Genomic DNA, 27,136 nt, shown 5'->3' on the forward strand with positions numbered 1-27,136 from the left:
GAGTTCACTTCCATCTCAATGTAAAATCAAATTGTCATCTAAAAAATGGTTAGCACTGAATTGAAAATGACCTCCTCTGTAAACAATGAAATCTCCAGTTCCTGATGTGATCATCCTTTTAAATTAAGGGACACAGAAGAAAGAGAAAATTCTTCTAGGAGCTCTTGCTCTCAGCTTACCTTTTCTTTAACTTCATCAGAAGCATAGTGCCCAGCAGAGAGCAAAGCCTGGCCTGACTCATCAGCAGATTTGAAGCTGTCTTCATGGGCATCAATTTCTCCCTATGGAAGGACATGTGAAAAAGCTGTTACAAAAATTTATCTTAGCACAGAGCGTCAGAATTACCTTACAATGCGTGTAAGGTAGGTATAAATTTCTACATTAAAATGAAACTAAAAGTTCATTTGAGCTGAATTCTTTCTGCTTAATTATAGGAATTCCTCATGATGGAGAACAAAAACAGTCATTAGTCCAACTGGCTGCTATCAGGCCTACTTTTTATAAAATATTATCATAAGCATTCTTAAATACTTAGTATATATCTACCATCTAGAAACAATTTAAGAATATTAAATCAAGACAGCAATCTAGTACTCTGTCTGTTGCATGATCAAAGCATTCCCGTGCTACAGCACTGACTCAGACTGTGTTAGACACACAAATCAGAGGGCTGCTGACTGGATTTTCTGTATAACCACTCTACCTTATGTTCCTGATGTCTGTCTAGAAGGGCTTCAGCCCCAGCCACATCATTGGCAAGTTCATCAGCATTTATCAGAGCCTTCATCTCAGTCACCCAGCTGGTGAGGTCCCGGAAGTCTGCGAGAAAGCGCTGCAGTCTTGGGTAAGCAAAGCAAAAAAATTATTAGGAATAATTAATTTGCAGAGTTTCTCTCCCTTTCCCCAAAGAAAGGGTTACAAACATAAAAGCTGTTCTTTAGATACAAATAAAACAACATGAAAATCTGCTCAGAATATTAAATAACTAAATATGCTTTCAATCAAAAAAGAAGTCTTTTGAAGTTATGAAAATGTTGGGTTTTAAATCAATGTCTCATATATTTTGTATATAACTTATATTGTAAGCAAAATTAATATTGCTAACTACACACTGAGGACAACAGAAATCAAAATATAGTTCTCAAGATAATTCACAGGGCTGCTTTTGTCATAACAGTGTGTGGGGGAGTGAACTGACAGAAAATTTCAACTGCACATGCCTCAGCCCTAAAACAAGCAAACAAATCCTCAAATTCCTTCCAGAAAGCCTTTAGTTGTTGCCTTTGGCATATGCTTAACACTTATCAGCAAATGTGATCAGTTTCTGGTTCCCTTTTATATTTGCTGTTAATTGCTCTGAAGAGACTATGGCAGGGAAGGTAAAGAAAAAGATTAGTTGTGTGGGTCTCCACTGCCAAAAATCCCACATTGTGGGAAGGAACAAAGGGCAGAAAAACAAAACCAGAAAGGATGTAAACTAACCACCATATTGGGATTAGTTTGTTTTTAGAATGGCTTCTCAACAGTAATCTAACAGGTTATGTTTCAGAGACCAGGTTAGCATAGACAAGACTGGATGAACAAATTCCCCAGCAAAAAAAAAACAAACTACCATAGAAACAGGGAATTAATTTGGTCTCAGACAATATATCAAACAATATAGCATACTTCAGTCTTCATAGAGACTCTTAAAGACTAGTGAACAGATTTGTAATAAAAGTATTAAAACAACTTTTTTTTCCAGCAAAACTGAAACATTTTCAAACAATGTACTTCCAATGCATGTCTCAACCTAGATGGAGAAAACAGCAAATGTCCTAAAACATCACTGTGTCTATTTTGATAGTTGATCCACATTTAGAGAATAACAAAAAGCTGCAATAATTTTTCAATCACATAAATATTTCTTTTTTTCAATCACATAAATATTTCTTTTACAAGAAGTTAGCGCAAAATAGAATTCGGTGAACGAGACTGCTCTTAAAATACCAGAATCATCCCAAAATTTTGGAAATGGCACTCTTTTGTTCTCCTTCCAAGAGGCCTGTGTCAGATGTGCCCCAGGAGGGAAGCAGCCCTGTCCTGCTGCAGTGACCCACCTGTAGGAGTCGTTGAGGCGAGCGTGCCTCTCTGCGGCCAGCGTGCGGATCTGCTCCCAGTTGGCGATGAGCTCCTCCCGTTTCACTTGGATTTGGGAAGCATTTATTGGGTGAGACTGCTGCAAACGGTCAGCTTCTGCACACAGGGCCTTCACCTAAACCCAGGCACAAACAGAGTGAGCTTCCAGCCTTTTCCAAGCTGGTTGTCTCATTTAAATACATCTCACGGGTACCTTATCCTCCAGAGCTGCCAGGTCTCTTTCCAGGCCTTCGTGCTTGCGCAGTAATGCCTGCACGCTGGCTAAATCTCTGCCAAAATCATCTGAGGCCATCAACTGCCCTTTCTCCTTAATCCAGCTGATTGTTTCATCCACATCCCTTCAAAACAAAGCACAAATTGAAAGCAGATTGTCTTGTATGGAAAAAGGAAGGAAGCAGGATGTGTTCCCATACGTGTGCCAGACATACCAGCATACAAACCCATATATATAAACACCGCAGCCAACTACAAACATCCTTTAGAAAACAAATAAGTAGACTTTCTTTGCATCTCAAGAAACTTTGAAGCATATTAACAGGCCACTGTCCCCCAGGAATTACAGGACCACCGAGCACTGTCAAGGAGTGGATCTATTTCCCACTCTGGACCCTTCCCCAACTTAATTACAGCAAATCTCAAAATGCTGTAGACGGAGATGAGAATAGAAAGACATTGCTCAGAGCCTCCAGAACAACTGGGCTGACATCCAGCAAAAAAAGCACACCCCACTTAAGGTTCATCTAGGACAGAACTTGGGGAAAAAGCCCTCAGAGGAAAGGAGTGCAAAACTGCCAAATTCTGAAAAGCTCCATCTAAAGTAATTGTAGAACAACGAGGTCTTCATTCAGCAAGTCATGCAGAAGAGCAAAGCAAAAGGAGACAGTAGCTCCTCTCATGCTACTGTGTGCAGCTGAATGCATCATTAAACACCCACACAAGGGTTACATCATTCAGCAGATCCAGCCAAGTTCATACCTGTTGAAACGCTGAACTTCAGCTGCCCCAAAGAGTTTTCCCTGCCTCTGAAGGGCAAGTCCCTTCAGACGCTGCCAGCTTGCATTTACTTCATCTTGTTTGGACTTTATCAGTTCCTCTTCAGGATGTGTTTCCTGGCAATCAAAGGACAAATCTATTTTCATATGTTCTTGGCTTTTACATCCATTGACAAAACACTGTTGGTCTTCAAGAGATCAATTTATAATTACTGTCCTTTCCAGATGATCACCCAATTCAATAGTTTCCCTGAAATTTCACTGTGCAAACATTCAATACTCATGTAGTGTTTTCCCTATATACTGATTAGGCCATGGCAAGAGGGCTATAAACAGTATCTTCTTTTTCCCTGGAATGCCCTGCCTCCATCCTTAATCAGGCCCCAGATATCAATCCAGAAGAGATATTAAACCTCCCTGTCCAAGGGAAATAAATTTAACCCCAATATGACAGTTTCTCTTACTAATCACAGCTCTCCACATTTTCAGGAGCATTCCTAGATGGGGCAGTTATTCAGGCTGTTCAGCAGAACCACCAGTGAATCAAATGGTGACCATTTTAGGTGAAGAAAGCCAAGCACCAAAGCTTTGCTCCAAAGCATGTGGAGCAAAGCTTAAAGATCTGCCCCAAACCAGGGGGGAAAGAGGGGAAGTTACAAATGCTTGCTGTGGTAACTGACTTGCTAAGAGAGATTTTCAACACCAATAAATGCTTACCTGGATAAGTTTGCCAGCAAACTGGTTCACTTCATTTACTCTTTCTTCATGAGCTGCAAGATCTGTCTGGAACTCTTCAAACTTCTTTTGCAAAACTTCAACATGCTCTAAGTCCTGTCCAAGTTCTTCTGATGTCACTATTGCTTCCTAGTACATTGAAAAAAAAAAGTTAATTTCAGTATATCCTATGGGAAATCACTATTAAAACTAGGAAGCACACTGTCCTAATTTTCAATAGGTCAAAGACAATCACAGTGTTCAAGGTCAGACTTAAAATGATGAAGTTTATTATTATTATTAAACTCCATTCCCTGCCCCAACATCTACCCATTATTGCAGAAAATATGCCAGATCAGTAAGGTGATTATTTTTTCATCTTCCTTAGTCACAATAATTTTTCAAGTACAAATTCCTACCACACAGAGTGATTAGAATTTGTTCCTTTTTACATTGTTTGTGGGCATTTGCTGTAGGATTCTGATGCAAGATTCCTGCACAAGAAGTGCAGTGTTGTATTCAGTAACAGTTATACACGGTTTACAGTTTGAACCCACAATGATACAAAATAGCAAACCATCATTTAAGGAAACCAGTGTGATTATTTTGTGACTTTTTTTTCTTTTGATAGTGTGGTTTGTGGTTTGCTTCCTTAGAGTTCAAAGAATCAAGAGCCAACAGTCCTCCTGCAGTTCATGTCCTTACAATATCTAAAGATATTCCAATCATTTAGTAACTATCTACACACTGCTTGTTGCTTGGGCTGGCTCCTTTCTGAAACAAATAATTTAGAATATTTATTTTAAAATATTTGCTTTACATGTTGAAGATTTCCCTTAGAGGAAACTTGAATTTTATTTGTCTTCTCAAAGCAAAGGATGAATTGATTATGCTAAAAGTACTCTCCAACAAACAGGCTTCTTCTTAAACTAATAACTTTTATTGCTGCAACAAAACAGTAGTACTTTGCACACACACTGCTGATGCAATGTGAATAGCTAAATAAAACACACAGGTGCCTTTACAAGCTTTCTGAGACTACCTGACCTCCAGCAACTCTTTGCTGACAGACATTTTTCACACAAACACATCAGATTTCCATCAAGGACACAATAAAGGGAGGTAATTATACACCTTGTCATTGATCCAGTCCAAGACATCTTCACATTCCCGTAAATATTGCACCAACTTCTGTGCTTGCAATAATTTCACTCCCTTCTCTCTCATCTTTTCCATCAGTAATTCCCATAGTCGGTGCAGCTCCTGCAGGCGAGTCTGAAACAAAAGGATGTTGTTATTAAAATCCCCTGTCAAAGAAGATGAGATTTATTCCCTTCCTGTCCTTAACAGTAGATTTATTTGTTGTTCTGAAGTTGTACATCCTAAATCTTACTTTAGACAAAGGGCGAGGGACAAACCTCATGATTTTATCTCTAGTGAATAGTTTTCAAATTATGTAAAGTGTTGTAACACAAAACTAGAAATTACAGAACTGAATATTTAGACAGGTGTGATTAATTAATGAAGCTATCAAATAGTTATCTTTAAGTAACTATGAGCTAAACATCGTGAGATAAAATTTGATTTAAATTCTATGCTAATATGAAGTCATGTCAAAAACTTGCTGGCTCTCCCCTTCAAATGTTCAGTCTTTTATATGAAAGTCAACTCCCAATAAGTGTGTAGCATCTTCCTTTGGGAATTTATTCTTATGTAAGACAACACATTTGCTTTAAGTCAAACTTATGCAATTTCACTGTATTTTAACCACTTCTCCTAACACTAAACACTTAACCCTAACATATTTTGCTAACTTTGTGAAGTGACATGATATGGACATACTAGGAGCAATTACTAGTTTTATTACTCAGTTTCTCTGGCTGCAGTTGGCCTCTCAATACTATTGGGAGTAACTAGAAACTTTATAGACAACAAAAAGTAAAACCACACTCCCACACATGCACACAACTTGCAAAACAGGAAAGTAACTGCTCCACCCATTGTCTATTACACTTTGCTCATCAAGACCTGAAACTTGAAAGTCATTCAAGAGAAGCTTTTGAACATCATGGGTGGATACCACTTGATCCACTCAGAAAGTTCAATTAAAGAGGTTTCAAGGGAGGAAAGAGCTCTGAGCACTGCCCAGAAGGATGGTGCAAACTGTCAGCTAAGGAAGGAAGGAGACATTGCAAAAACAAGTTGCACTGCAGAGCCACAAGCTTCACCTACTCGTATGTGGGACCCCACTTGGGTGGCCGTGACTATCGGGCGCTGGGCAGTCCGGTACGGCGTGAAGGACTGAACCAGTAAAGGCAAGTTAGAATGAAATGCTGAACTTATTAATTAATAATTTGATAATCACTACAAAAACATCTCATCTTCAAACAGTTCTCCTCAGAACTGGATCCAAAAGAAGGTATGAGCTGGGTGCTCGTGAAAGAGAAAAACACCTCTGAGATTTACAAATATAAATTTTCTCATGATTTCACTAATCAAATACCTGTAGAATTTTAAAGAGAGGTTTTGAATATAGAGCTATCTGTGCAATCTGAACAAAGTGCTTAAGGAAAGGCCTGTAAGAGGCAGGGAGGGAAAAAAGCCTTAAAACTCACTCTTATGGTTTCAGATGCAAAATGGCCTTCATTGATCATCTGATTTCCAGTCTCATCCAGTTTAATGATGGCTCCTGAATTGGCCTGCACCTCAGCTTCAAAGGCTTGGTGCTTCTGCAGCTTCCCCTGAAAGGAAAACATCAAAGAATGCAACTGAGATTTGGTGCAGGGACTCTTCCACATTCCCCAGCAGCAAAATTTTAAGTGTATTTTATGCATATTCAGGACCGACAAACAAATATTAAAACTGCACAGTTGAAATCAGTTGTATCATGTGGTGGATCAACAGGTGGATTCAAACATCTCAGTTTCAGTTTGTTATTTCTTGTCTTTGCTCTTGCACATGACAGTGTTCAAATCCCTAAGAACCTGCCAGCTACTTCTTCCACAGAAGCTTACTTCCTACAAATATATATGGGGTTTTCTGTGGAAACAATAAGTGATAATTCACATTTATTCACAGAGTTAAAGCATCCAACAAATTCTAGGACTAAGCAAAGTTGCTTTTACGCTACATTACACTGTGCAACTTTTTCTATGCTGATGTAGCATCTAATCCATATTAGAACTATTACATCAGCAAAAAAGCCAGGCTTTTGAAGAGCACTTTGCAAGGTCATGGGTATTTGCATCCATCTTTCTACACTCTCAGATCAAGTTTCATTTCTGTGTTTGTTCTATCCCAGCTGACCTGTAACACCCTAAAATCAATAGTACAGGAAATAGAACGTGGCAGGAGGACTTGCCTGCAAATTGCTTGGGTCTTTGTAATTTTCATCAGATGCAATCTGCAGTTTCTCTTGGATCCATTTTTCAAGCTCATCTGCATCACGCTGGAAGAACTGGAACCGATAGGAATCCTCAAGCTTTTGGCGCCTCAGAGAAGAGAGTTCCTTGAACCTGTGGTAACGGTCCAAAACTTGCTGGCGCCTTTCTTGGATGTCTTCTGCTGTTTCCAGCACTTTTACACCACTTGGGTCCATTTTCTGAAAGCAAAAATAAAACCCCATTATGTTTGTCTTACAAAACATTGGTAGATCAGGAAGAGATTCATGCAGAAAAAAGTGGTTTTTTAAGATCACAAGTGGTTTACTTACAGTCTTACTCTGTGTGTGCAGGTATGTGTATAAAACCTTACATATAAATAAAACCACACTTGTAGCAGAAAGTGGTAAAGGAAAATTTACAAAGACATTTAACACCTATTTGGACAAATATGGCTGCAGCCATATGAAGTCTGTGTCATCTCAAACTGTAGCATGCAAGTGTCCAACACAACAGCTAAAAATGTGGGTTTGTGCACAAATGTGTGTGGATACAGATATGACATATTTCTTGTGCAACACAAAATACCTCTAAATATTTTATTTAAAATATTTAATACTAAAGAATCTTTGAACAACAGTTAAGTGGCCCACATGTATCTATATACACTTACATACATATATAGACCCACACTCTCTGTCTGATGCATCTCTTCTTTATTCTCCCAATTTAAAAAAGTTACAAACCCATCCAGCCACTCTCTACATAACCTTTTAGAAGCCAGTGAGAGGCTTCACAGATGTGACCTTAGTCAAGTAAGGCAAGGAGCATTTTGCTTAACCAACGACCTTGCTCTGACTGAAAACCCTTTCACATTGCTTTATGTACTAAAACTTAATATTGTTACCACAGGCAGCAAAGACCTGAATGCTGATCTGTTTTTTCTTTTTTATTAAAATTGCAACAACCTTTAATTTTCAGTTTCTCAACTTTTCCAAAAGCAACTTGATTTTCAGTAAAAATCTGGGCACTAGAATAGAACTCTAACACAAATTTTAAAAGTGGAACTATTATTATCATTGAAGTTTGAATACTTAACCACTTATTTAACAACTAACTGCATATCAAGAGGTTGCTGCAACAAACACTCTGTGCCTGAACAATTTTGCAATTAATGTCTTGGTGTACAAGTGATTACACCAGTCACTCACTTAATGCTTTTCTACCAATTCTGCACTCTCCAAATTAAAGGTACTTCTCAATCCTATCGGACAGGGAAGAAACCCAGACTAGAATTGCAGACCAGAAGGCATGGACAATCAGTTAAAACACATCATTAAATATTAAATTGTTATTTAGTCATTAGTTAGCTGCATGCTTTAATTAGACAGGTATCTCGCATAATTGTGTGGAAAACTCCACAGGCTGGAAAGTGATCTACAGGGCCACGTTTTCCAAGCACTTGTAAAAGGACAATGTGACAGAAAGGAACATATGGGGCTGAACCCACACATTCCTGAGCTACCCTTCCAAGGTCCCCACCCTGCAGAGGACAGCCGTGCCAGCAGCACTCCTGGCTCCCATGGACTCGGCCCCAGCTGCACTGCGGCACTTGCAGGAAGGAAAGAAAATTCTGCTTTGGTTTTCCTTCCACTCATTACTGTCAAAAGAGGGCAAGGAAAAAAAATCACCCCAGTGTGTGCAGACTGTGTTACATAAATGAAACCCAGGTTTTGCCTGGCAGTGCTACCAAAATCTCCACTTGATTAGTGTCTCTGAGTATTAAAAGCTCAAACCCCTGAACATAACTCGAGCTCAGGCACAGATATGGTTCCCTGAGAAAGCAGCTGTTTGTTCCAGCACTCTTTCAAACAGCCTTTTTCCACCAGGAAAGGAAGTTATTGCTAAGAACTTCCTTTCCTGCTCTGTCATGCTGTGTTGGAATGCCAAAACCACTTATTTTAAACTGCTTTGTGTTCAGGAATAACCCAGGGGCAGCTGGTCTAATGTACTGCATGGCTGGAGCCCCTCTGCTGATTCTGGGTTTGGGCAATGCTGGGAGAAAATTAAATCCTGGTCAGTCTCTGGAACACTGTACACTCATTCATTGTACAATACAACTCAACTTGTATTTCAATATTAAAAAATAACCTCCACAAAGTGATTTGAAAACATTTAAAATTATTCAATTATTTACAATATTAATTTAGGGAAATATTTAAATTATCATTTCAAACATTGTTACAATATTGAAAGTCAAATGGGAGACGTTCTGTAATTTACCCTGAGAGCTGGTTTTTCTCTCACCACACAAGCCAGGCAATCTGGCTCCTCTTTTTGCTGGAATTGGTTAAAAGAAAGGCTCCTTTTGTAACTACAGTGGAGCGAGTCAATTGTAAAAGAAGTGCTTTAGTGGAGCAATAATGGACTGTTCTTCCTGCAGCCCCAGCCGACGTCAGCAGTGTCTGTGCTGCCAGAGCCACCAGGGAGCTCAGAACTCCAAAGTCCTGGATGCTGCAGAACAATGCAGTCTCCCTGCCTCCCATGGTGTCACCTCAACTGCAGCACTGCCTGGAATACCAAACACCCCTCCCAAAACTTCTTGGTTCAACTACACCCTTTGAGGACACCTAGGAGACACCTCTGCACTTCCTGCACGAATCCCACCAAGTAAAAGTTGTGCTTTGTGTTTTTAAGGTGAGCAGCAGTGGGATGTGCCTGTGCCAGGCTGTCCCCAGATAACCGGAGTCACGCCCGGCACAGCCGGTGCAGGGAGATAAGGACAGGACGGGGCTCAGGGAACTTTCCAGGCCCCAGACAGCAGGTCTGGACTGTCCTGGTGACATTTAATTCCTCCTTTCGTGCTATAAGACTAACATTAGGTCAGCTTATGTCTTAACTTGAAAAAAATCAGAAATGCTTCTTCACACTGCACCGTTGTGGTGATGTTATTTAGAAAGGAAAAGAAACATCCAACAAAAAGTAGGAAAATTAAGGGAAAAAACCCGAAACAACAAAACAAACTTACTACTCTCATTCTTCCATCTCTGCCTCCCCTAGTCAAATCAAATGGTCCATAATAGCACATTAAATATACAACTGCAGGTATTTACAGACACCGCAGTGCAACAACGATGATGTCAGCAACACCATTCACGTTCGGGAGCAGCGGCATCGGGCTGGCTTCAACAGGAATTACAGCGGTGCCACAGCAGAGCTGTCAGCACTTCCCTTACCAAAACATGTTTTCAGGGATTTAAAAGCACCAATGTGAAATACATTCAGTGCTAGGCAGAAGGTTTTAGTGTATTTTTAAAAGCAATTACACAAAGCTTCAAAAAAAATTTAACTCCTTTGCCTGAAAAACAATCAGATATCAGTACATAAAGATCTTCAGAAGTAGTAAAATAATTTTCTCTTAAGGCAAGTGCTCATGTGTTACACATATGCATCATACATGACCTCAGCAGTAGCCTGTAACAGGAATATTTTCCCTACCAAGACATTCCTGCTTCCCAAGTATGCACATATGAACAGCTCAATGCATTTTTTTAATGTTCATCAACATCACACATCGTCAATCTTGTCTAAGGAAGATTTAACTGATATCAGCTACTCCCTCCTGGGAAATGGGAACAGATTGCTGATCTTTCTTCTTTAAGTAAAAAAAAACTGATGTGAAAATAACCTTCAAAAGGACAGAGGAAAAAATAACACACATTTTCCCCAGCTTCCATTTTGCCGATCCACAGCTCCCTAAAACACCAGGGAAGAAACAAACCACCATGACTGCCTGGCTCAGGGAAGTCCATAAGCACTTGCACTGCTGGAAAATCAAAGAGAATCCTTCTGCCAACATGCACAGCTCCTGCAAAGGGAGCCTGAGCATGGTGTGTTACAGAGAAGGAGCTAAAGGATGCCCTATCCTATCCTAGAGATTGGGACACGACTGGGACAAAATTAATGCCCGGCCTTTTGGTTTGTTGAATTTAACTTTTACAAAATAAAGACATTTTAAGGTTAGACAATGTGCAGCAGAACATTGTGTCTAAATATGCTATTAAGGAAGGTCACTGACAGCCCCAAACCTCCACAAATTCCAAGCCAGAAAAATCAGACAAGCACTGCAATACCAAAAAAAAACCCCAAAAACAAGATGTGCTAAAGTTGTTGTAGATGCTGTAGAACGAACCAGAGTGCAGGTAAAATTCAACCAGCCCCAAAATTTGGGCAGGTATTGCAGGGACACAGAAAACGTCACATTAGAAGGAAAAAAAAGTAAATTGTTTAAACCAAAGTGGTTGCAAAGCTAGTGATTTAGGCTGACAAGAGGGTTTGAGCACAGTCTCAACTATGCACTTCTGAAATATGAAGACAGATAAAGACCTGCTCATTTTTAGGCATTTAATCACAAAATCTCAATTCTGCTATTTAAACAACTGCGTTGAATTTCTCATCTGAATTTGGTGTCTTCACACAGAAGGGGGCTCTTTTGGATTTGCTTTTGCTTTAACATCACAGACCTTTGATAGAACTGTCCAGGGCTGGCAAGGACTGCACTCTGCTGAGACTCCTGAGAAAGCAAATTACCTTGACTGCATTGCAGAAATGCAGAGTTTACAGGTAATGCAACATTATATAATTAACCCCAGCACTTCTCATCCCCATTTGTTATCTTTTCATTATCCTTCTAATTGCAGTATAAACATTTACATCACTACCATTTCCAAATAAAATCTAGTTGCTTGTGTTCTCCAGCTGGAGTCTGATCCATACATCCTATTTATTTTATCACCACTGAAACAGAAGCATCACTGTGTAGAAACAGTTACAGCACAACAACTCAAGGATTATAAATTTGTGCAAGTGGATGAATAGGAACCAAACCAACTTTGAATGCACAATGTAAATCTCCTCACAGTTGATTTGCAGAAGCTATAAAGAAAAAGATTCCACTCAAGTACATGTTAAAATAAAAACCTCTTGGAAAATTAATCAGTATCAAAACCTGATTATATTGAACTATAACTCCTATAAAATGTTCACACGTCATGCATCACAGATAGAAATTAAGCAACTCAAAGTATTAAAGGAAAGGCAGATCAGAATCACACTAAGTGCACATAAAGCACCTGCTGTATAGAATAAATTCAAACCAGTGGCTTTTGTTACAAACAGGTCACTGCAATAAAGGCAGGCAAGTGTGGCAAGGACACTTCATGCATTATGGAAAAATACCTGGACTTTGACTTTACGAAACGATGACAACATGATGGAAGAATGTAGAGTCTAAAAGGGAGGGGGAAATCAAGATAACGTTCAACTAACAACCAGCATAAGGATATGGCTGAAATCTTTCTGTCACAGTACCTGTTAATCACTTTCCTTTTGCTTCCTTGTCACATAAAACAATTTGGTGTTAGTGTTACCCAAGCTATTGAAAATGACAAGACCCCCTCATGCAAAAAGAAGGTTACAATATCAACAGGAAAACGAAGTTAATTCAGTATGTACTAACGTTTCCAGTTAGTTCAAAACAAACCAAAAAACTACCATAACCAGAAGGTCAAAACAGAAAGTAAAGCAAGTTATCTGGACTTGGCAAATGATGGTTCTGGGTACAGTATAATCAAGTGTGACAGCTTAATGTGAAGACAAATTCAATCAGAAGGTTTGGAATGCAAATCTCTACAAAAATGTTGACTTTCAATCGCCACAACAAAAAATAGACAAGTAGCAGTTGCGACAGAAGGTATTTTTTGAGATGTAGCTGTTAAGGGTGCCCAATCCACTGAATTTTTAGCTGAAAATTTCCTTTCCCAGCCCCATGGACATGCTGCAATCCCTCCATGGAGAACTGCAGCAGTGTGTGTGTGCCCTTGTGCCTGCTGGAGCTGGGAGGTCTCTGTGGCGTTTGACACACCTGGGTCAGCTGCAGCAGAGCCGGGACCTTCCCCTCTGCTGGATCCAGCACAGATCCAACACCTCTGATGGATCCAGGGCAGCCCAGCACAGATCCAACACCTCTGCTGGATCCAGCACAGATCCAACACCTCTGCTGGATCCAGCGCAGCCCAGCACAGATCCAACGCCTCTGCTGGATCCAGCACAGATCCAACACCTCTGCTGGATCCAGAGCAGCCCAGCACAGATCCAACACCTCTGCTGGATCCAGCACAGATCCAACACCTCTGCTGGATCCAGGGCAGCCCAGCACAGATCCAACACCTCTGCTGGATCCAGCGCAGCCCAGCACATTCCCCCCTGCTGGATCCAGGGCAGCCCAGCACATTCCCCTGCTGGATCCAGCGCAGCCCGGGCCGGGCTCCATCCCCGGCATCTGCAGTCTGCTCCACCCCATTCTTCTGCTGCCTACACTCACTCCAGGGACAAATGGAAAAAACAAACTCCCACACTACACTAACAAGCTGAGAAGAAAAGGGAGGAATTTATATTATTTCCTCCCATAAAGGGGAAGTGATCAGTTGTCTCCAAAAAGCAATGTATTTATGATTGAAACAGTTACAATCCCATAAATACATTACATGGGCCAAAAAAGGGCAGAAGACACCAAGCTATTTGTGTTAAATTACTAAGGTTAGTTGTAAATGTCATAGCTGAGAAACACCAATTTCTCACCAAGAGGTACCACCCTCCACCAAGAGAATTAAGGCCTCTCTTATCCTGCTGCTGTGCAGGAGAAAAATGTGCAAAAAATGCTTAAAATGTGTAACTGCAACCACCATTAGTGTTGCTACCTTTGTTATTAAAAAAATAACCAGAATTGTGTTTAACTTCCTGAACTACAGATCTCATATAAGCATTACATATAAATCCATTTCTTTAAATAAAATTTTGATTTCAGTCTGACCAATATGGCTATTGTGGCTTTTTATTTCAATAAGACTGGAAATAAATGTCTTATTGTGAACAATGTAACCTGTTATCTTATTGCAAGTATTTTCCACAGCTTAACAATTCCATTATTACAGTTACAGATCCTGCACACAATACAGCAGAAAGCAACCCATTTTCAACCTTTTGTCCATTATTTTCTCAGCACAATGCATAAATAAGGACAAATGAAAATTTCAAGGAAGAACTCTTTGCTAGCTATATATAAATGTGGGAAAATCCCACAGTGGGATTTAAAATTTCTGTTTAACAAATCTGAATCCCTGACTAAGGCCTTTTGGTGAACATAGTCATTGGAATCTTCTGGCACTTTGCTGAAAGCAAAAATGCCAAAAGAAAATGGATTAATTGTTTTCTAGAAAGATACAGAACCATTTCAGGCTGAGTTGGCTTTTTTTGGGTTGTTTCTTCTTTTTTTTTCCCCTTGATATGCTCATTCGCCATCTCCAGACAACTGCTCTTCACAACCTATTTAAATATGCATGAAAGACTGCTCAGGAGTCACGTACATTTTGGACAGGAACACGAACCTGGTTTATGATAAAACAGCTACAAAAAAATCCTGAACAGCCAACATGAACCTGCTGAAAAAATATACAATGACAATTGCTTGGTTTTCCTTCAATACCAGGGAAAATGGTTGCCCTATTGGCACATATTTATGACCCAGCAATGCAGATTTATATTGTTTTAACCGGGTAAGGTGTATGGGGGCAACAAATTGAGAAACACTTGATGTGGATTTATTTTAAATTAGGGGGAAAAAAAGCTATTTTTTTAACAACCAGGGCAGGGACAAATCCCGATTCTTTTACAAAGGAAGCAGTAGACCTTGCCCTACGTACAAAATAACACGCATGAAAGGAACAGAGGTCGGGAGATTCTGCTGAAATTCCTCCCTGCTCGGCAGCTCCGTGAGCCGCCCCCACGCCCGTCCCTGCCCGGAGCCCCCCGGGCGCTGCGGCACCGGCTCTGCCGCGGCCCCTCCATCGCTCCTTCGTCCTCCTCCCGCATCTCCTGACCTTGGACAGGGCTGGGCAGCCGCGGGAGCCATTGCTGTGCAATGATTCCCGGCGCCCCGGCTCCATCCCCCGGGAATTCTCCCCGGGAAATGCTGCCTGGCAGCCCTGAAGGGCCGGGCGGGCACGGCGGGGGCTGTTCCCCGCCGGGGATGTTATTTATGTCATTTTCCGCCTGTTTGTCCCTGCCCGGGGCGCTGAATGGGATTCCAGCCGCGGGTCGCGCTGCTCAGGACGGCGGCGGCCGCTCCCTGCCCGCCCGCCCTTCATTCGCGCCGCGCCCCCGCCCTTCGCTCCGCTCCGCTCGACCGAGGCCCGCGGGGAGCCCCCGGGCCCGGCTCTGCGGCGCCCCGCGATAAGGAACCGCCCGGCGGAGCCGCGGAGGGCGAGACCGAGAGGCGGCAGGGACGCCCGCGGAGGCAGGGCCGGCCTCAGCCTCCCCCGGTTCAGCCGCACACCTGTGCCCGGCTGTGCGTGCGGGGCTGGGTGAGTCCGAGCGGGGCGCGGTGAAGGCCGCGCGGCGCCCCCCGCCCGCCCCTCGCCCCATCCCCTCACCGGGTCTGTGGGTGCGCAGGTACCTCCCGCCCGCTCCGCGCCCTCCGCCACGGACCGCGCGCGCCGCCCGCACCCGCCCTTTTATAGCCCGGCCGGAGGTGACGTCAGCGCCGCAGAGCGGCCCTGCCCGGTCGGCGGAAAGAGACGAAGATCTTCGGAAAGAATCGGGAAAGGAGCGCGGGGAGGCCACGCCCACCCGAGCTCCGCCCGTGAACGATGGGAATCCGGAGAGAGCCGAGTGAATCCGGAAAGAGACGAACAGTTCCGGAAAAACCGAGGGAGAGGGTCCGGAAAAGAACGAGAGGTTTCGGAAGGAACGAGCGGTTCCGGAAAGAGCCGAGGGGAGGAGCAGGGTGCGGAGGGCGTTTGTGCCCTGCAGGGACCGGCTCGGGCACCACAAAATCACTTTATTAAAGGGGCAATCGGGTAAAATGCCCGCGCAGGGGGTCGGCAGAGGGCTCTGTGCCCCCTTCTCCGGGGTCAGGGCCAGTTTGGGTCTCAGAGAGTCGAGGTTCTGCAGCCCAGTGATGGGGACAAGTGACCGGTGCAGCATTCAGTCAAAGCAGCAGCTTCATTAGTTTTACATTATATAAATATGTATTTATATATACATGTATAATGCACACACATATATATAAAAATAAAATTTATATCCATATCTATAGGTAAGAAGGGCTGCTTGAAGCACCGTGCAGTGTCACCCAGAGCCTGGCAAGGACACAGCATCAAAAGGCTGCAAGCGCCTGTCAAGGGAAAGCTATTTCTGAAAAGCTGATGCATAAATTCAAAGGAAAAAGAGCCTTCAATATTAAATCAATGTTTAAAACAGACACATTCTACTCTAAAAAAATTGAAATAATTAGAGATTAGAGGGCTGGAAGGCAGCAAGAACGTTACTGGCTCACAGTGGTGAGTGGGTTTGATGGCTGTGTGAATTAATGACACTTCATTTGAGTGAAGTACTTAATTGGAAGCACAGGCACTTATGGTGACACTGCATGCCTGAGACTGCCTGGAACTCCTGTCTCCAAGCAGGAGTCTGACTCACACCAGCTTTGATGCATCTCATGCTGAAGGCACAATATTTCCACAGCTGCAATGCTCTCCTTGGTCATATTTGATATAAATGTACATACAAAACCACCAGGGATATATGCATATGACCTTATTTGCATTGCATCTTAACAGCACCAACTGGCTAACATCCAAACCTGCTAAAATGACAAAAACAAGTAAAACACTCAGCTCAAGAAGCAGATAAAACCTCAAGCTACATCTAAAAACAAACATTGATTCTTATGAAGCACACACATTATTCATTTAGTATTCATATGAGTATTTTTTAAATAGTAGGTATGTGGATTCTCTTTACTGAGGCAGAAAAGGATATCTTGAATTTTTATAAAAATATATACTTTTATTTACCCCACAAATGTTAGAAACCCCAAGTACCTGTCAGCAAAAAAAAAGAAAAATAGTATTGTATTTCACAAGTACATCATCAAATTCTTCCTTGGGTTTGGCACAGGCAGACAATTGTTTCTAACAGACAGGACCAATCACTGTCTTGGCAAACTGAAATTGTCTCCCCCATAATTATGAAATATGCAATATATAATTAAGACATCTCCACTCAGTATCAAAAAAACTTTGTACATCTTCAAGTATACTAATAAAAGTTGCATTGCTTCAGAGTTACCTGGCAGAAAGGACACCAGGAGGCCATTTCCAATTTCCCAGAACAATCACAAGGTAACAGTAGTCTAAAGTATTCCAGAGTCAGTTTACAAAATCCATAAACCAAATACAAATTTAAGTTAGGCACTAGACCATTTAAAATACAATGTTAAGGGTTTTACAGGCCTGAATTCCAAAGCACATGTTACAACCTCTTCTAAGCAATCTCAAGAACTATATGGAAAAATCAAATTATTATTCTCATATGAGAATATGAATTGTTCTACAGCTTCAAACCGTGATGCCTCTAGGAAAAACAAACCCCAGGCTGCTAAAAATAACATTTTCAGCTTGCAACAGTATATTGGCAGAATAATTAACCACCTTGTAGAACTCAAAAGTAATTTTTTTCATCTTAAGAGGCCACCAAAACAGTTCAAGGACAGCTCACTGTAAATCCAACAGATTTCCCATCTCCCCTATTCATCAAGGAACCGTGGATTTTCTTGACTGCCTCTTCAGCAGAAAAAACCCATAGAATTTTGATGGTTACAGGAGCTCCTCTGGAGCCCCCACAAACCTTTTGGAGCAGTGAGTCCACCTCCCCTCAACCCAGAGCCCTTCCTGCCTTTTGGAGTGAAGTTACATCCAAGGGAGACCAGAGTCAGCACTGCCCAACCCTCCCCAGCCTCACCACACACTTCAGATGATGTTGAGACAAACAAGTCCATCAGCATAATTACAGTTGATTTACAAAAGATGTAAGAAATACAAAAATAAATCTGTAGCAGTAATTTGGAGATTGGTTATGCTGGTAAGAGTTCATAAAGCCGTGAGGTATTTTCACTTCCATGAGCCAAACAGCACTGTGGAATTTTTCAGTCCAATTTTTCAGTCCTTAACTCCAGAGCCAGCAGAATGGATTTAAAGCATCTTCCACATGCTTAAACATATGAAGGAAAAGTCTTGAAGTTTCAGTAATTTATTATACAAAAACATATAAAGATCTAATGCAAAGATTAGCTTTGAGTCTAACAGATAAATCTTCTTGAATTAAACATCAAGGGGAAAGGAAATACAGGTTGATTTATGTTCTCCAAAAGGAAGGTGTCAGAATGCCCTTTGGTAATGGAATTTCCTCTGCACGTAGACATTTCTAATGGAGAGAAAGACAAATAATAAAGATAAATAGAGATAAATATTTTAATTTGCTATTTCTTCTCAGGAATTCTGTATACTTACTATACATTCAAAGCATTGCTGATAAAATATACCAGTTTAATTATTAAATGAAAGTACAACTTCAAAGCTGTCATGTTTTAATATCATAATCTAAGTCAATATTCACAGAACAATTTAAACAATCAAGGATTTACAGCTTTGCAAGCTTTATTTAAAAAATATGCAGAATGCAATGCTAAACAAACACTACAGAAAGCAGTTCAAATTGCCACTTCCCCATATATTTAAGCAGGACAAGTGCTAGAAACAAGCAACTACTGATAAGAAATAGCCCTGACAGAAATGACTCAGCAGAATCCTCCTCAACCTGTACATCTCCTCTCACTGATCTTCCTTTATAACCAAAATACATTTTCATTGATAAAAATGAGAAGTGAGGTAAGAAAGCAGCGAGATGTTTGATATCAAAACTATCATTAAGATAATTCAGTAATTGAAAAGTTACAAAAGAGGGTTAGATCATAGAGAGAGGTCTTGTGGGTGGCAAGCAGTGCCAACCTCATTATCCAAATTATGAATATATTCAGTGATGGGAAAAAACAAAACCCAAACCAAAACATCTGGAAATTAAATGAAGAAAAAAATCCCCAAAACTGCTTTACCTGCACAAAATTCTTCAAACGTGACAAACAGCCCATCTGGCCAGAGCTGGTCACAGCTTCAATCCTGCAGAAATAACAGCACGTTTCAAAATCTATTTAGAAACTTGGGTTTGATTCACAAGGGGTGTGGGGGTGGATGGCAAGGATTGGAAAACATGGATGAGTCATTTCAGAGAGAACACCAACACTCCTAACCCCAGATATCATACCTTGGGATATAGGATTTCTGGATAAAGAACATTGTTTTCCAGAACTGAATCCCATACTGCTTCATCAGAGCATTGCCACACACCTGTGATACAGAAAGGCACAAAGTGCAGGTTACAGAATTCAGTTTCAGACTTGCATGACAGCTGCAATGAACCTGCTCCATACCAACCACTAAACGCTTTATTCAGGCATTTAAAGAAATACACCTACACTAAAACAAGCAAATCCTCCCAATGCTATTACTGCTACCACAATCACCCTCTTTCCTGTTATATGAATCTTGACATCCTTCATTTCACCCCAGCCTCCCTCCAAAAATAGTTCTCTTTGCTAACACCATGTGCTGGGGCACACTGTGGTCATTTCCCCACTGTGATTACTGCTGTGTGCAGTGATTCATCAGCTTTCTCCACACACTTTACAGGACAAATGCTCCTCTGACTTCACCACCCCTAACAGAATCCCCCATGGGGTATTTCTCTTTCCACTTTCTCATCTTTACTTTTACAGCTCTTTAGAAGCATTTGAAGAGCAGAGAAGCTGCTTGTGTTCAAGTGTTTGTGTTCCCTGACTTTAACTTTGGCTCTTATTTAGCACAGACCTATTATCTTAGGCTATAGAATTAATATCCATCAGGCTCTGATCTTTTCAACCTGAAAAATCTATCCTGTTTTATGAACTAATTTGGCTGGAGCAGCCACAGGACCTCCTTGCACAGTATGAACTGCCAAGTACTTAGAACAGATCTTATATAAGATCACACAGCTATTTTTAAAATGCCAGAAACCTTGAACAGAATCAAATACAACAAGAGAATCTGTGTTTATAGAAACTTCAGTTTTGAAATCATTCAGCTCCAAAGCTGTATTTGCAAGAATGTGGAAATACTCATGTTCCTTTCTGAAGGAATAAGAACAAGTTAAAAAAAAACTGCTGTGAATCTCACCTCAGCAATCCCTTCAGAACCCAAAAGGGATGTAAATTGGTGACATTTAACTACTAACAGTTATCCACACCACTTACTTCCAGGAAATCCAAGAGCAGCATAGCTGTCACATCTGCCAGAGGCTCCAGATTCAACATCTGTGCAAGCCAGCGCCATCCATAGCTCAGACCATGAGGATGAGCCTACAAAGCAACAAAGAAGCTGCTCAGCACTTGCTTTATGACTTGTTAAATACAATTATCCAAACAATTTTCTGATTGACTTTATAAAACTTGATCACTGTGAAAACATAAAGGAAGTAGAAGTTCACACCATTAATTACTTGGCACCGCTTTGTTCATCATGGTTATGATAATTTTCCTTCAAATATATCCTGAGCTAGCTTAAATTCAGCACACCTCAATTACAAAACAAGCTTTCAATACATTTAATGGACTCCTGGGATAGTAACAAGGTTCTAAGTATAATGCCCCACACATACCCCTTGCCTGTTTCCATAAGGCCAGCGGAGCTGAATGATGGCAGCATAGAGACGAATCATTCCTGACATCCTTTTAAGAAAATGATCTTGTTCTTCCACTTTAGAATCATGAACTTCATATCCAAGCATCCTTAGAGGGACAAAACATTCTAGTTTTAGGGCAGCAAAACACATTCACTCAAGTCTCTGCAGCTCTCAGCTTACTTGAAGTCAATCCTATTGAGAACAGGGATTCTCCAAAAATATGCAAGAATTATTGAAAGGCTGATATCACCCTCTGGATCATATGTTCCACCATTTGGTGAGGTATGGGAAGAGGTCACAGAGAAGCTGTGACTGCCCCATCCAAGAAAATGCTCAAGGACTGGTTGGATGGGGCTCTAAACAACCTGGTCTAGGGGAAGGTGTCCCTGCCATGGCAGGGGGCTGGAACAAGATGGGTTTTTTGTGAGTGAACCTCCAGAGTCAATGCCAGTGTGCTCAGGGATGGGGGAAAGTGGAGCTCACTCAGAACAGTCCTCACCCTTGCAGGGTTCATGCAGGAAAAGCCCAGCAGTGAATTTACCTCTGATACTCTTCCATAGAAGTCCCTTCTTTCCGAGCAGGGTAAAATGGCACAGCATAGGGGCACTTTTTGTGCAGATGAGCCAAAAAGATGTCTCCAACTCGAGGGTGTAATTCCCAGATTCCTGAGAGCACCACAGCAATTGGGAAAGCTGAATCATGGTGAAAAGATACTTCTCCTTCCCCATGTTTCTGGAGGGTAGAAAAGGAAAGTCAGCCACCACTCCTTCAAGTAATTTCTCAAAGGAAAAAAAGCCCTCTTCATTTTTGTAGTTAGCCTTTCCTAAAGAATCTGAACGTTTCCATGGCTATGAACCAAGGATAGAAAAGCTGATGAAGCCACATATCCTCAGCACCCACAGAGGATGACAATAAACTCTGGCTCAGGATGGAAAAATGGGATTAGCAAACACAGGCTGCACAAGATATTCTCAACCCGAAGAATCACTTTCAAATATTTACAAATTAGTCACAGTTTTACTCCATGGGCTGATTTTTGCATGCATTTGTTCCTGCAAGGAGAAAAGTTTCAAACAGCCCAAATTTTACAAATAAAGACAAGAGAAAAATACTGCCAACTCCAAAAAAAACAAGTTTAACTTTATTTCTTGAGAGGTGCTAACAAGAAAGCAGGGACTGAAGTTTACCTCCTGAGCATGAAGGCTGGGGCTTTTTGTCCCCCAGATTCTGACAAAATATAAGGTTTGAGCCTATATACAGTTTTGTAATATACCATAAATTAACTGGTTTTGTGATATAACATAAATTAAGTATCAAACTATTTTCCACAACACTGTACCTATCTGTACCTAGTTCAAAATATGTAAGATGTAAGCCTAAAATTTAAAAGAGTTTTTCCTCCCAAAAGAAATAAAATAAGGGTTGGAAGTGAAAGAGAAACAAAGTTTTTTTCACTGCATTCATACAGGCAAACTGAACACCCAACGATTTTTGTTCTTCATAGCTGAAGAGACAGTTCAGTGTCCAAAAGCATCTCCTAGAGCACTGGCTACCTGTGCTACCCCAAAAAAGAGATTTCCTCACCACAAACTTCTCTGCAAGTTTGTAGCAGACAAACTCCAACCCCTGTGGATGCTGAGTCACAGACACTGCTTGTCCTTCAGTCTGAACAGCCTTCCCAGACAGCAGATTATTGATCTTGTCAAACACCTCTCTCAGCTTAGAGCCTGCAAATACATAGGGAATGCATGGAGACAGAAAATAAGGGAACAGCAGACAAGTCTTACCCAGAACACATCAAGCTCACCAACACCAGACCCACACCCCAAAGGGCACCTTTGCACCATCTGATTAACCAAACTTAATCCTGATGAAGAAAGATGCTTCTGAGGGAACCAAGAGGCCTTACAAGCAAACCCTCCTGCACAGATAGGCTGTGTGCAGGTCAGCTTTCTGCTACAGGAACACTTTATATGCTTGTGCCCTCATGAAATCTTTAAAGCAAAAGGAATTTCAGTGGGATTGAGCTCTTGGTGTTTTCCTGACCTGATATGCTAGAGATCTGGCTCACAGGGATTGTAGCAGCTTTCTGCAAGTTTGTTTTTATCTTCTTCACCTGGAGAACAAACAAACAAACAAACAAACAACTTTAAAATCCTTTCTAAACAAGTATATATCTGTAACAGTTTGGATGAGCAGAGTGGTAACAGAGGCTGCTACAACAGTTTTTAATTTTTTAAAATGAAAACTATCCTGTTTACCCTAGAAATTAAAATAATCTCTCTTCAATTGTATTAATAATTTGTTCAAACCTCAGTGTTGCTTTTGCAGTTTGCAATTTCACTGAAAGCAGCAACACATTGCTCAGCTGCATCCTGAAGCTGCTGGTACCACTGCATGATACTTTCTTCTGTTTTAACCTGAAGTCCTGTTATTAAAAAAAAAAAAAAAAAAAAAAAAAAACAAAAAAGATAGTAACTCAGAAAGACTAAATCTCTAGTGAGAAAATGAATTTTAAAAAATGCAAGTCAAAGGAATAAAAAAGATTTTTAAAGAAGCCTAACCAACCTTCCTTCTGCTGCTTTTCTCCTGCTTGTTGTGCAGGGGCAGGAGTCTGACTCTTCATCTGCTCTTTCTTCTCTAACTCTTTCTGCTTTTGTTTCTTTTCCTCTTCATCTTTCCTCTTCTTTTCCTCTAGTGCTGCAGTGATTTCCTGCTGCATGCTGGATATCAACCCTCTCATCTCCTGCAGGGCTCGTTCAGTGCTGGCCACATCTGCTTGAGTTGGGAACCCTCTCTGCCAAGAAACATGAGAGGTGACACAGCATTAACCTTTGGTTCCAGGGTAAGAGGGCCATCAACAAGCACAAGGAGCCTTTGAAGCATTTCCCTTCAGATAATCTGGAAGCTAACTATGTATTTTACCCCCATCTCCTTTATTTGTACATAACATTGGTCATAATATTTGTAAATATTGCAAGTCCATGACTAAATTTCTAAGATCTTGGACAACAAAAATTAAGAATACACTTGGACAAGTGCAAGTGAACTCCAGTGCAAAGCCTTGACAGCTCCCTCTGCTGAAAGCCAGCTGTGACAAGCTGGAACACAGGATTAGCCTTATTAGTGCTTTATCTTTCAAGATTTGTATCCTATCCTAGAAAGAAAAAAATGTCAAGGAAAGCCAGCTACTGCAGAAAAGCTCATTAAGAGAGGAGAATCTTAAAATGTTCAGTATTTAACAATTCATGAACCAGTCCACTGTCACAGAGGGAACTTTACAGCACCAAGAGTTTACAGCAATTTAATTTGAATCTTTCTCCTGTAGAAGTTCTCATGCATTTTGATAAGCCATTTTCAAGAGAACAGCTGAAGTGCCAGAGGAAAGAATTCCCCTTTGAAATTGGGTGCTTTATAGGATGAATAATTGCTGTGCCATCTCATTTAAGGGCCTCATGACAAGCTGCTTGAAGAGAACTAGAGAGAGCTTTAGGAAGGGATGACAGCCCAAGTTAACACCTGCAGAGCCTGTACCTCGCTCGTGCTGCGGATGAGCCCTGACACCAGTCCACAGATCTGGTTGCCACGGTTGCTGTAGGCAGACAGATCAATTCTGGGCAAGTCTTTGTGCCTGTAGTTGGGATCAATCTGCTGGTTCAGCTGCAGCAGCTCCTCCTGGATGGAATAGAGGCGCCGCAGCCTCTCCTGGCCCTCCTCCTTGCGCAGACGCTCCAGCTCCTCCTGCCGCTGCCTCTGCTGCTCTGCCTCACGCAACTTCAGGTTCAGTATCTGGGGAGACAAAGACACAAGAGTCACAAAATACCTCAATAATTCCAGATGTACAGCTCCTTCTCAGTCTGATGGCTCTAGCTTTACAGGGCCTTTCTGCTCCTAGGACACAAGTGCCTTTACTGCATTTCCACACTACAGCACGTACCCAGGATAGCACCAGAAAATCCATCCTCCCTTCAGAGTGTCATGAAAATACAAATAAATCAATTGGTCTTTCCAGTTCCCACCCAGCAGTCATGGTCTTTTATGAAAGACAATTCTTAAGAGTCTCAGACCTTTGCTCTATGTCGGTGTTCTTCCTTCAACTTCTCTTGCTGTCCCTGAGCCTCCTTCGAGCTACAACATACATAAAGACAGAAAAACTGTATTCAAAACATTCAGGAGACAAAACACAAACCAACACACAGGAAGCTATTCTTAAAACAAGCTAAAAGAACTTTAGCTATCACAAATGTTGCCTTTTTCTAACCATTGAAACCTCAACAATAGCCAGACACCTACTCTGACAGCCAAACTCTAATAGTTAATGTAAGACAAACAGAAGGTGAAATTTCCAACCACAAGTGACTAGCACAGAATTGTCAGAACAGGAATTAATCTGCACTTGAACTAAATGCTACAAAATTCTAGTGATACCAGAGGTAATCTCACCTCTTCTCCATTACTTCTTGCAACTCCTGGAATTCCTGATGCCGCTTCAGCTCCCTCAGTTCATCGAAGCGCTTCAGCTGCTCGCTGGCCTGGGCATAGGCTGCCCTCACCATCTGCTCCTGCTCCTCCAGCCGCTGCCTCAGCCTCTCCTGCATTACAGAGGAGCACCAAAGGTACTCATTGAACAACGTGCACAGAAGAAAACACAAACTAAACTGGCCAACATTTATAACTTGCTGTCCTTGCACTGTTACCTCTGACTGTGGAGCTCTCCTGGGATTCACAGATTCCCTCTCAATCATTTTTTTCTTACCTTTGCTTTCAGCCTGTGCATCTCTTCATACAACCGAATGCAGCCTTCAACTTTTGCAACTTTAGATGACAGAACTGCTGCTGGAACAACTTCTTGCTTTGTTTCCAGGAGACTAAGATTATCATTTTCCTGCATGGTAAGCATAAATGTAAAATCAGCGTCTAAGCACAGGATCAGCAACTCATGGAGGAAAACAGAAAAAGCAGGTCTCCTAAACTATTATTTGCCCAGCTTCCTACCCTCTGCCTTGTAAAATAGAGTCAGAATACATGTAAGTCACTCAAAGACTCCAGAGAACCCAGTGTGGTTACTCGTGGAGTTTTACAACAGCCTTGACCCTCCTCTGTGACCTTATGGATGAATCCTGTGCTGCTGTTCCATAACACAACAGAGCTCCAACTATTTTCCTTAGTTATGGTGAAAAATGGAGTTTGCTTTGGGTCCACTGTGAAACATTTTTCTATTAAAATCTTATTAATACTAACTTTATCATCACCTGTTCATACTACAAAAAAATTAAAAGTAAGGATGTTTTCCCAATAAATTAACAGAGCACAAACCAGCCTTGATCTGACAATTGATGACAGCAAGTTAGGACTTTTTTTTTCCCCACATCTGCTCCATAAACATATGGATTATAATCAGAGAGCTACCTTGGTCTCACTGGGCTCTGCAGATGAAGGTGACGAGCTGCGGTGGCTGCCAGGAGGGATCTTCTCCGCAGATGCCCGTTTTGGGAGTGGGGTGGATTGTTTGGGCGTTGAAGTCTCGGAGGGTGTGATTTCCTCTGCCAACTGCCCACTAAGGCTGTCCAGCACCCAGCCGCAGTAAGGGGAGAGCTCAACGGGAGCCACACATCCTTCCAAGGCAGCCTTGAGAGAAAACATGCTCCGTGAACGGGGCACAGCCTTGATTTCAATAAAACTTTAACACACCATGAGCACACCTGCACAGTTAGTAGCTGCTTTATCATCGCAGCTCAGTATCCCACTTAACCCTTTTCTCTGCTGTCTTTCCAACACTTTTTCCGGACTATCCAACTTTCGCAGGACATTTGAACCCCCTCGGGCCAGCCCGCTCCCTGACCCGGCGCTCCCGAGCCTGGACCCGCTCTGGGGGTTTTTCAAGCCCTCGGTGTCACCGGGATGAGCGGTCGGTGCTTCCCTGTTCCCGCTCTGGGGGTATTTCAAGCCCTCAGTGTCACCGGCATGAGCGGTCGCTGTTTCCCTGTTCCCGCTCTGGGGGTATTTCAAGCCCTCAGTGTCACCGGCATGAGCGGTCGCTGTTTCCCAGCGGGCGGGGCCGGCTCCCGGGGCGCGCCCTCACCTCATCCTCCTGCCAGTGGCTGCAGTAGCTCAGCTGGCCCTTGCTGGAGAGGCGCAGGGCCTCCAGAGTGTCGAAGCGGAGCTGCCACGACTCCATGACGATCGTGCACTGGCCCAGGGGCTCCCTCACGGCCCCCAGGGTCCCTCACGGCCGGGCCG

The 27,136-nt window shown here is 41.9% G+C and overlaps 2 protein-coding genes across 4 annotated transcripts in view; both read right to left on the minus strand.

Annotated features, from left to right (window-relative positions):
- SPTAN1 (spectrin alpha, non-erythrocytic 1) overlaps window positions 1-15,770 on the minus strand; it is a 46,010-nt gene extending 30,240 nt beyond the window's left edge. For 2 of the 3 annotated variants that reach the window (XM_058818169.1, XM_058818172.1), the window contains exons 1-10: window positions 12,464-12,511; window positions 7,207-7,446; window positions 6,461-6,586; window positions 4,980-5,120; window positions 3,849-3,995; window positions 3,115-3,248; window positions 2,333-2,477; window positions 2,100-2,254; window positions 704-839; window positions 180-281 (exon numbers count right to left, since the gene is read on the minus strand). In XM_058818169.1, coding sequence (XP_058674152.1) covers window positions 180-281; window positions 704-839; window positions 2,100-2,254; window positions 2,333-2,477; window positions 3,115-3,248; window positions 3,849-3,995; window positions 4,980-5,120; window positions 6,461-6,586; window positions 7,207-7,446; window positions 12,464-12,496 — 1,359 coding nt within the window. In that variant the 5' untranslated portion in view covers window positions 12,497-12,511. Of the gene's footprint in view, window positions 1-179; window positions 282-703; window positions 840-2,099; window positions 2,255-2,332; window positions 2,478-3,114; window positions 3,249-3,848; window positions 3,996-4,979; window positions 5,121-6,460; window positions 6,587-7,206; window positions 7,447-12,463; window positions 12,512-15,714 lie in introns of those variants that run through there. The other variant, XM_058818168.1, reaches the window with a different exon arrangement.
- Window positions 15,771-17,145: 1,375 nt separating this feature from the next.
- Window positions 17,146-27,074, minus strand: GLE1 (GLE1 RNA export mediator). Its single transcript, XM_058818506.1, has 16 exons — window positions 26,920-27,074; window positions 26,306-26,576; window positions 25,653-25,781; window positions 25,340-25,488; window positions 24,964-25,024; window positions 24,431-24,685; window positions 23,465-23,693; window positions 23,209-23,324; window positions 22,943-23,012; window positions 22,481-22,623; window positions 21,438-21,628; window positions 20,873-21,002; window positions 20,469-20,573; window positions 19,445-19,527; window positions 19,236-19,299; window positions 17,146-18,547 (listed from the first exon to the last, which is right to left on the minus strand). The coding sequence occupies exons 1-16, from the start codon at window positions 27,072-27,074 to the stop codon at window positions 18,479-18,481; spliced, it is 2,220 nt and encodes a 739-aa protein (XP_058674489.1). The 3' UTR covers window positions 17,146-18,478.
- Window positions 27,075-27,136: the final 62 nt, after the last annotated feature.

This window comes from Ammospiza caudacuta, chromosome 21 (genome assembly GCF_027887145.1).
Source record: "Ammospiza caudacuta isolate bAmmCau1 chromosome 21, bAmmCau1.pri, whole genome shotgun sequence".
Taxonomy (NCBI): Eukaryota; Metazoa; Chordata; class Aves; order Passeriformes; family Passerellidae; genus Ammospiza; species Ammospiza caudacuta.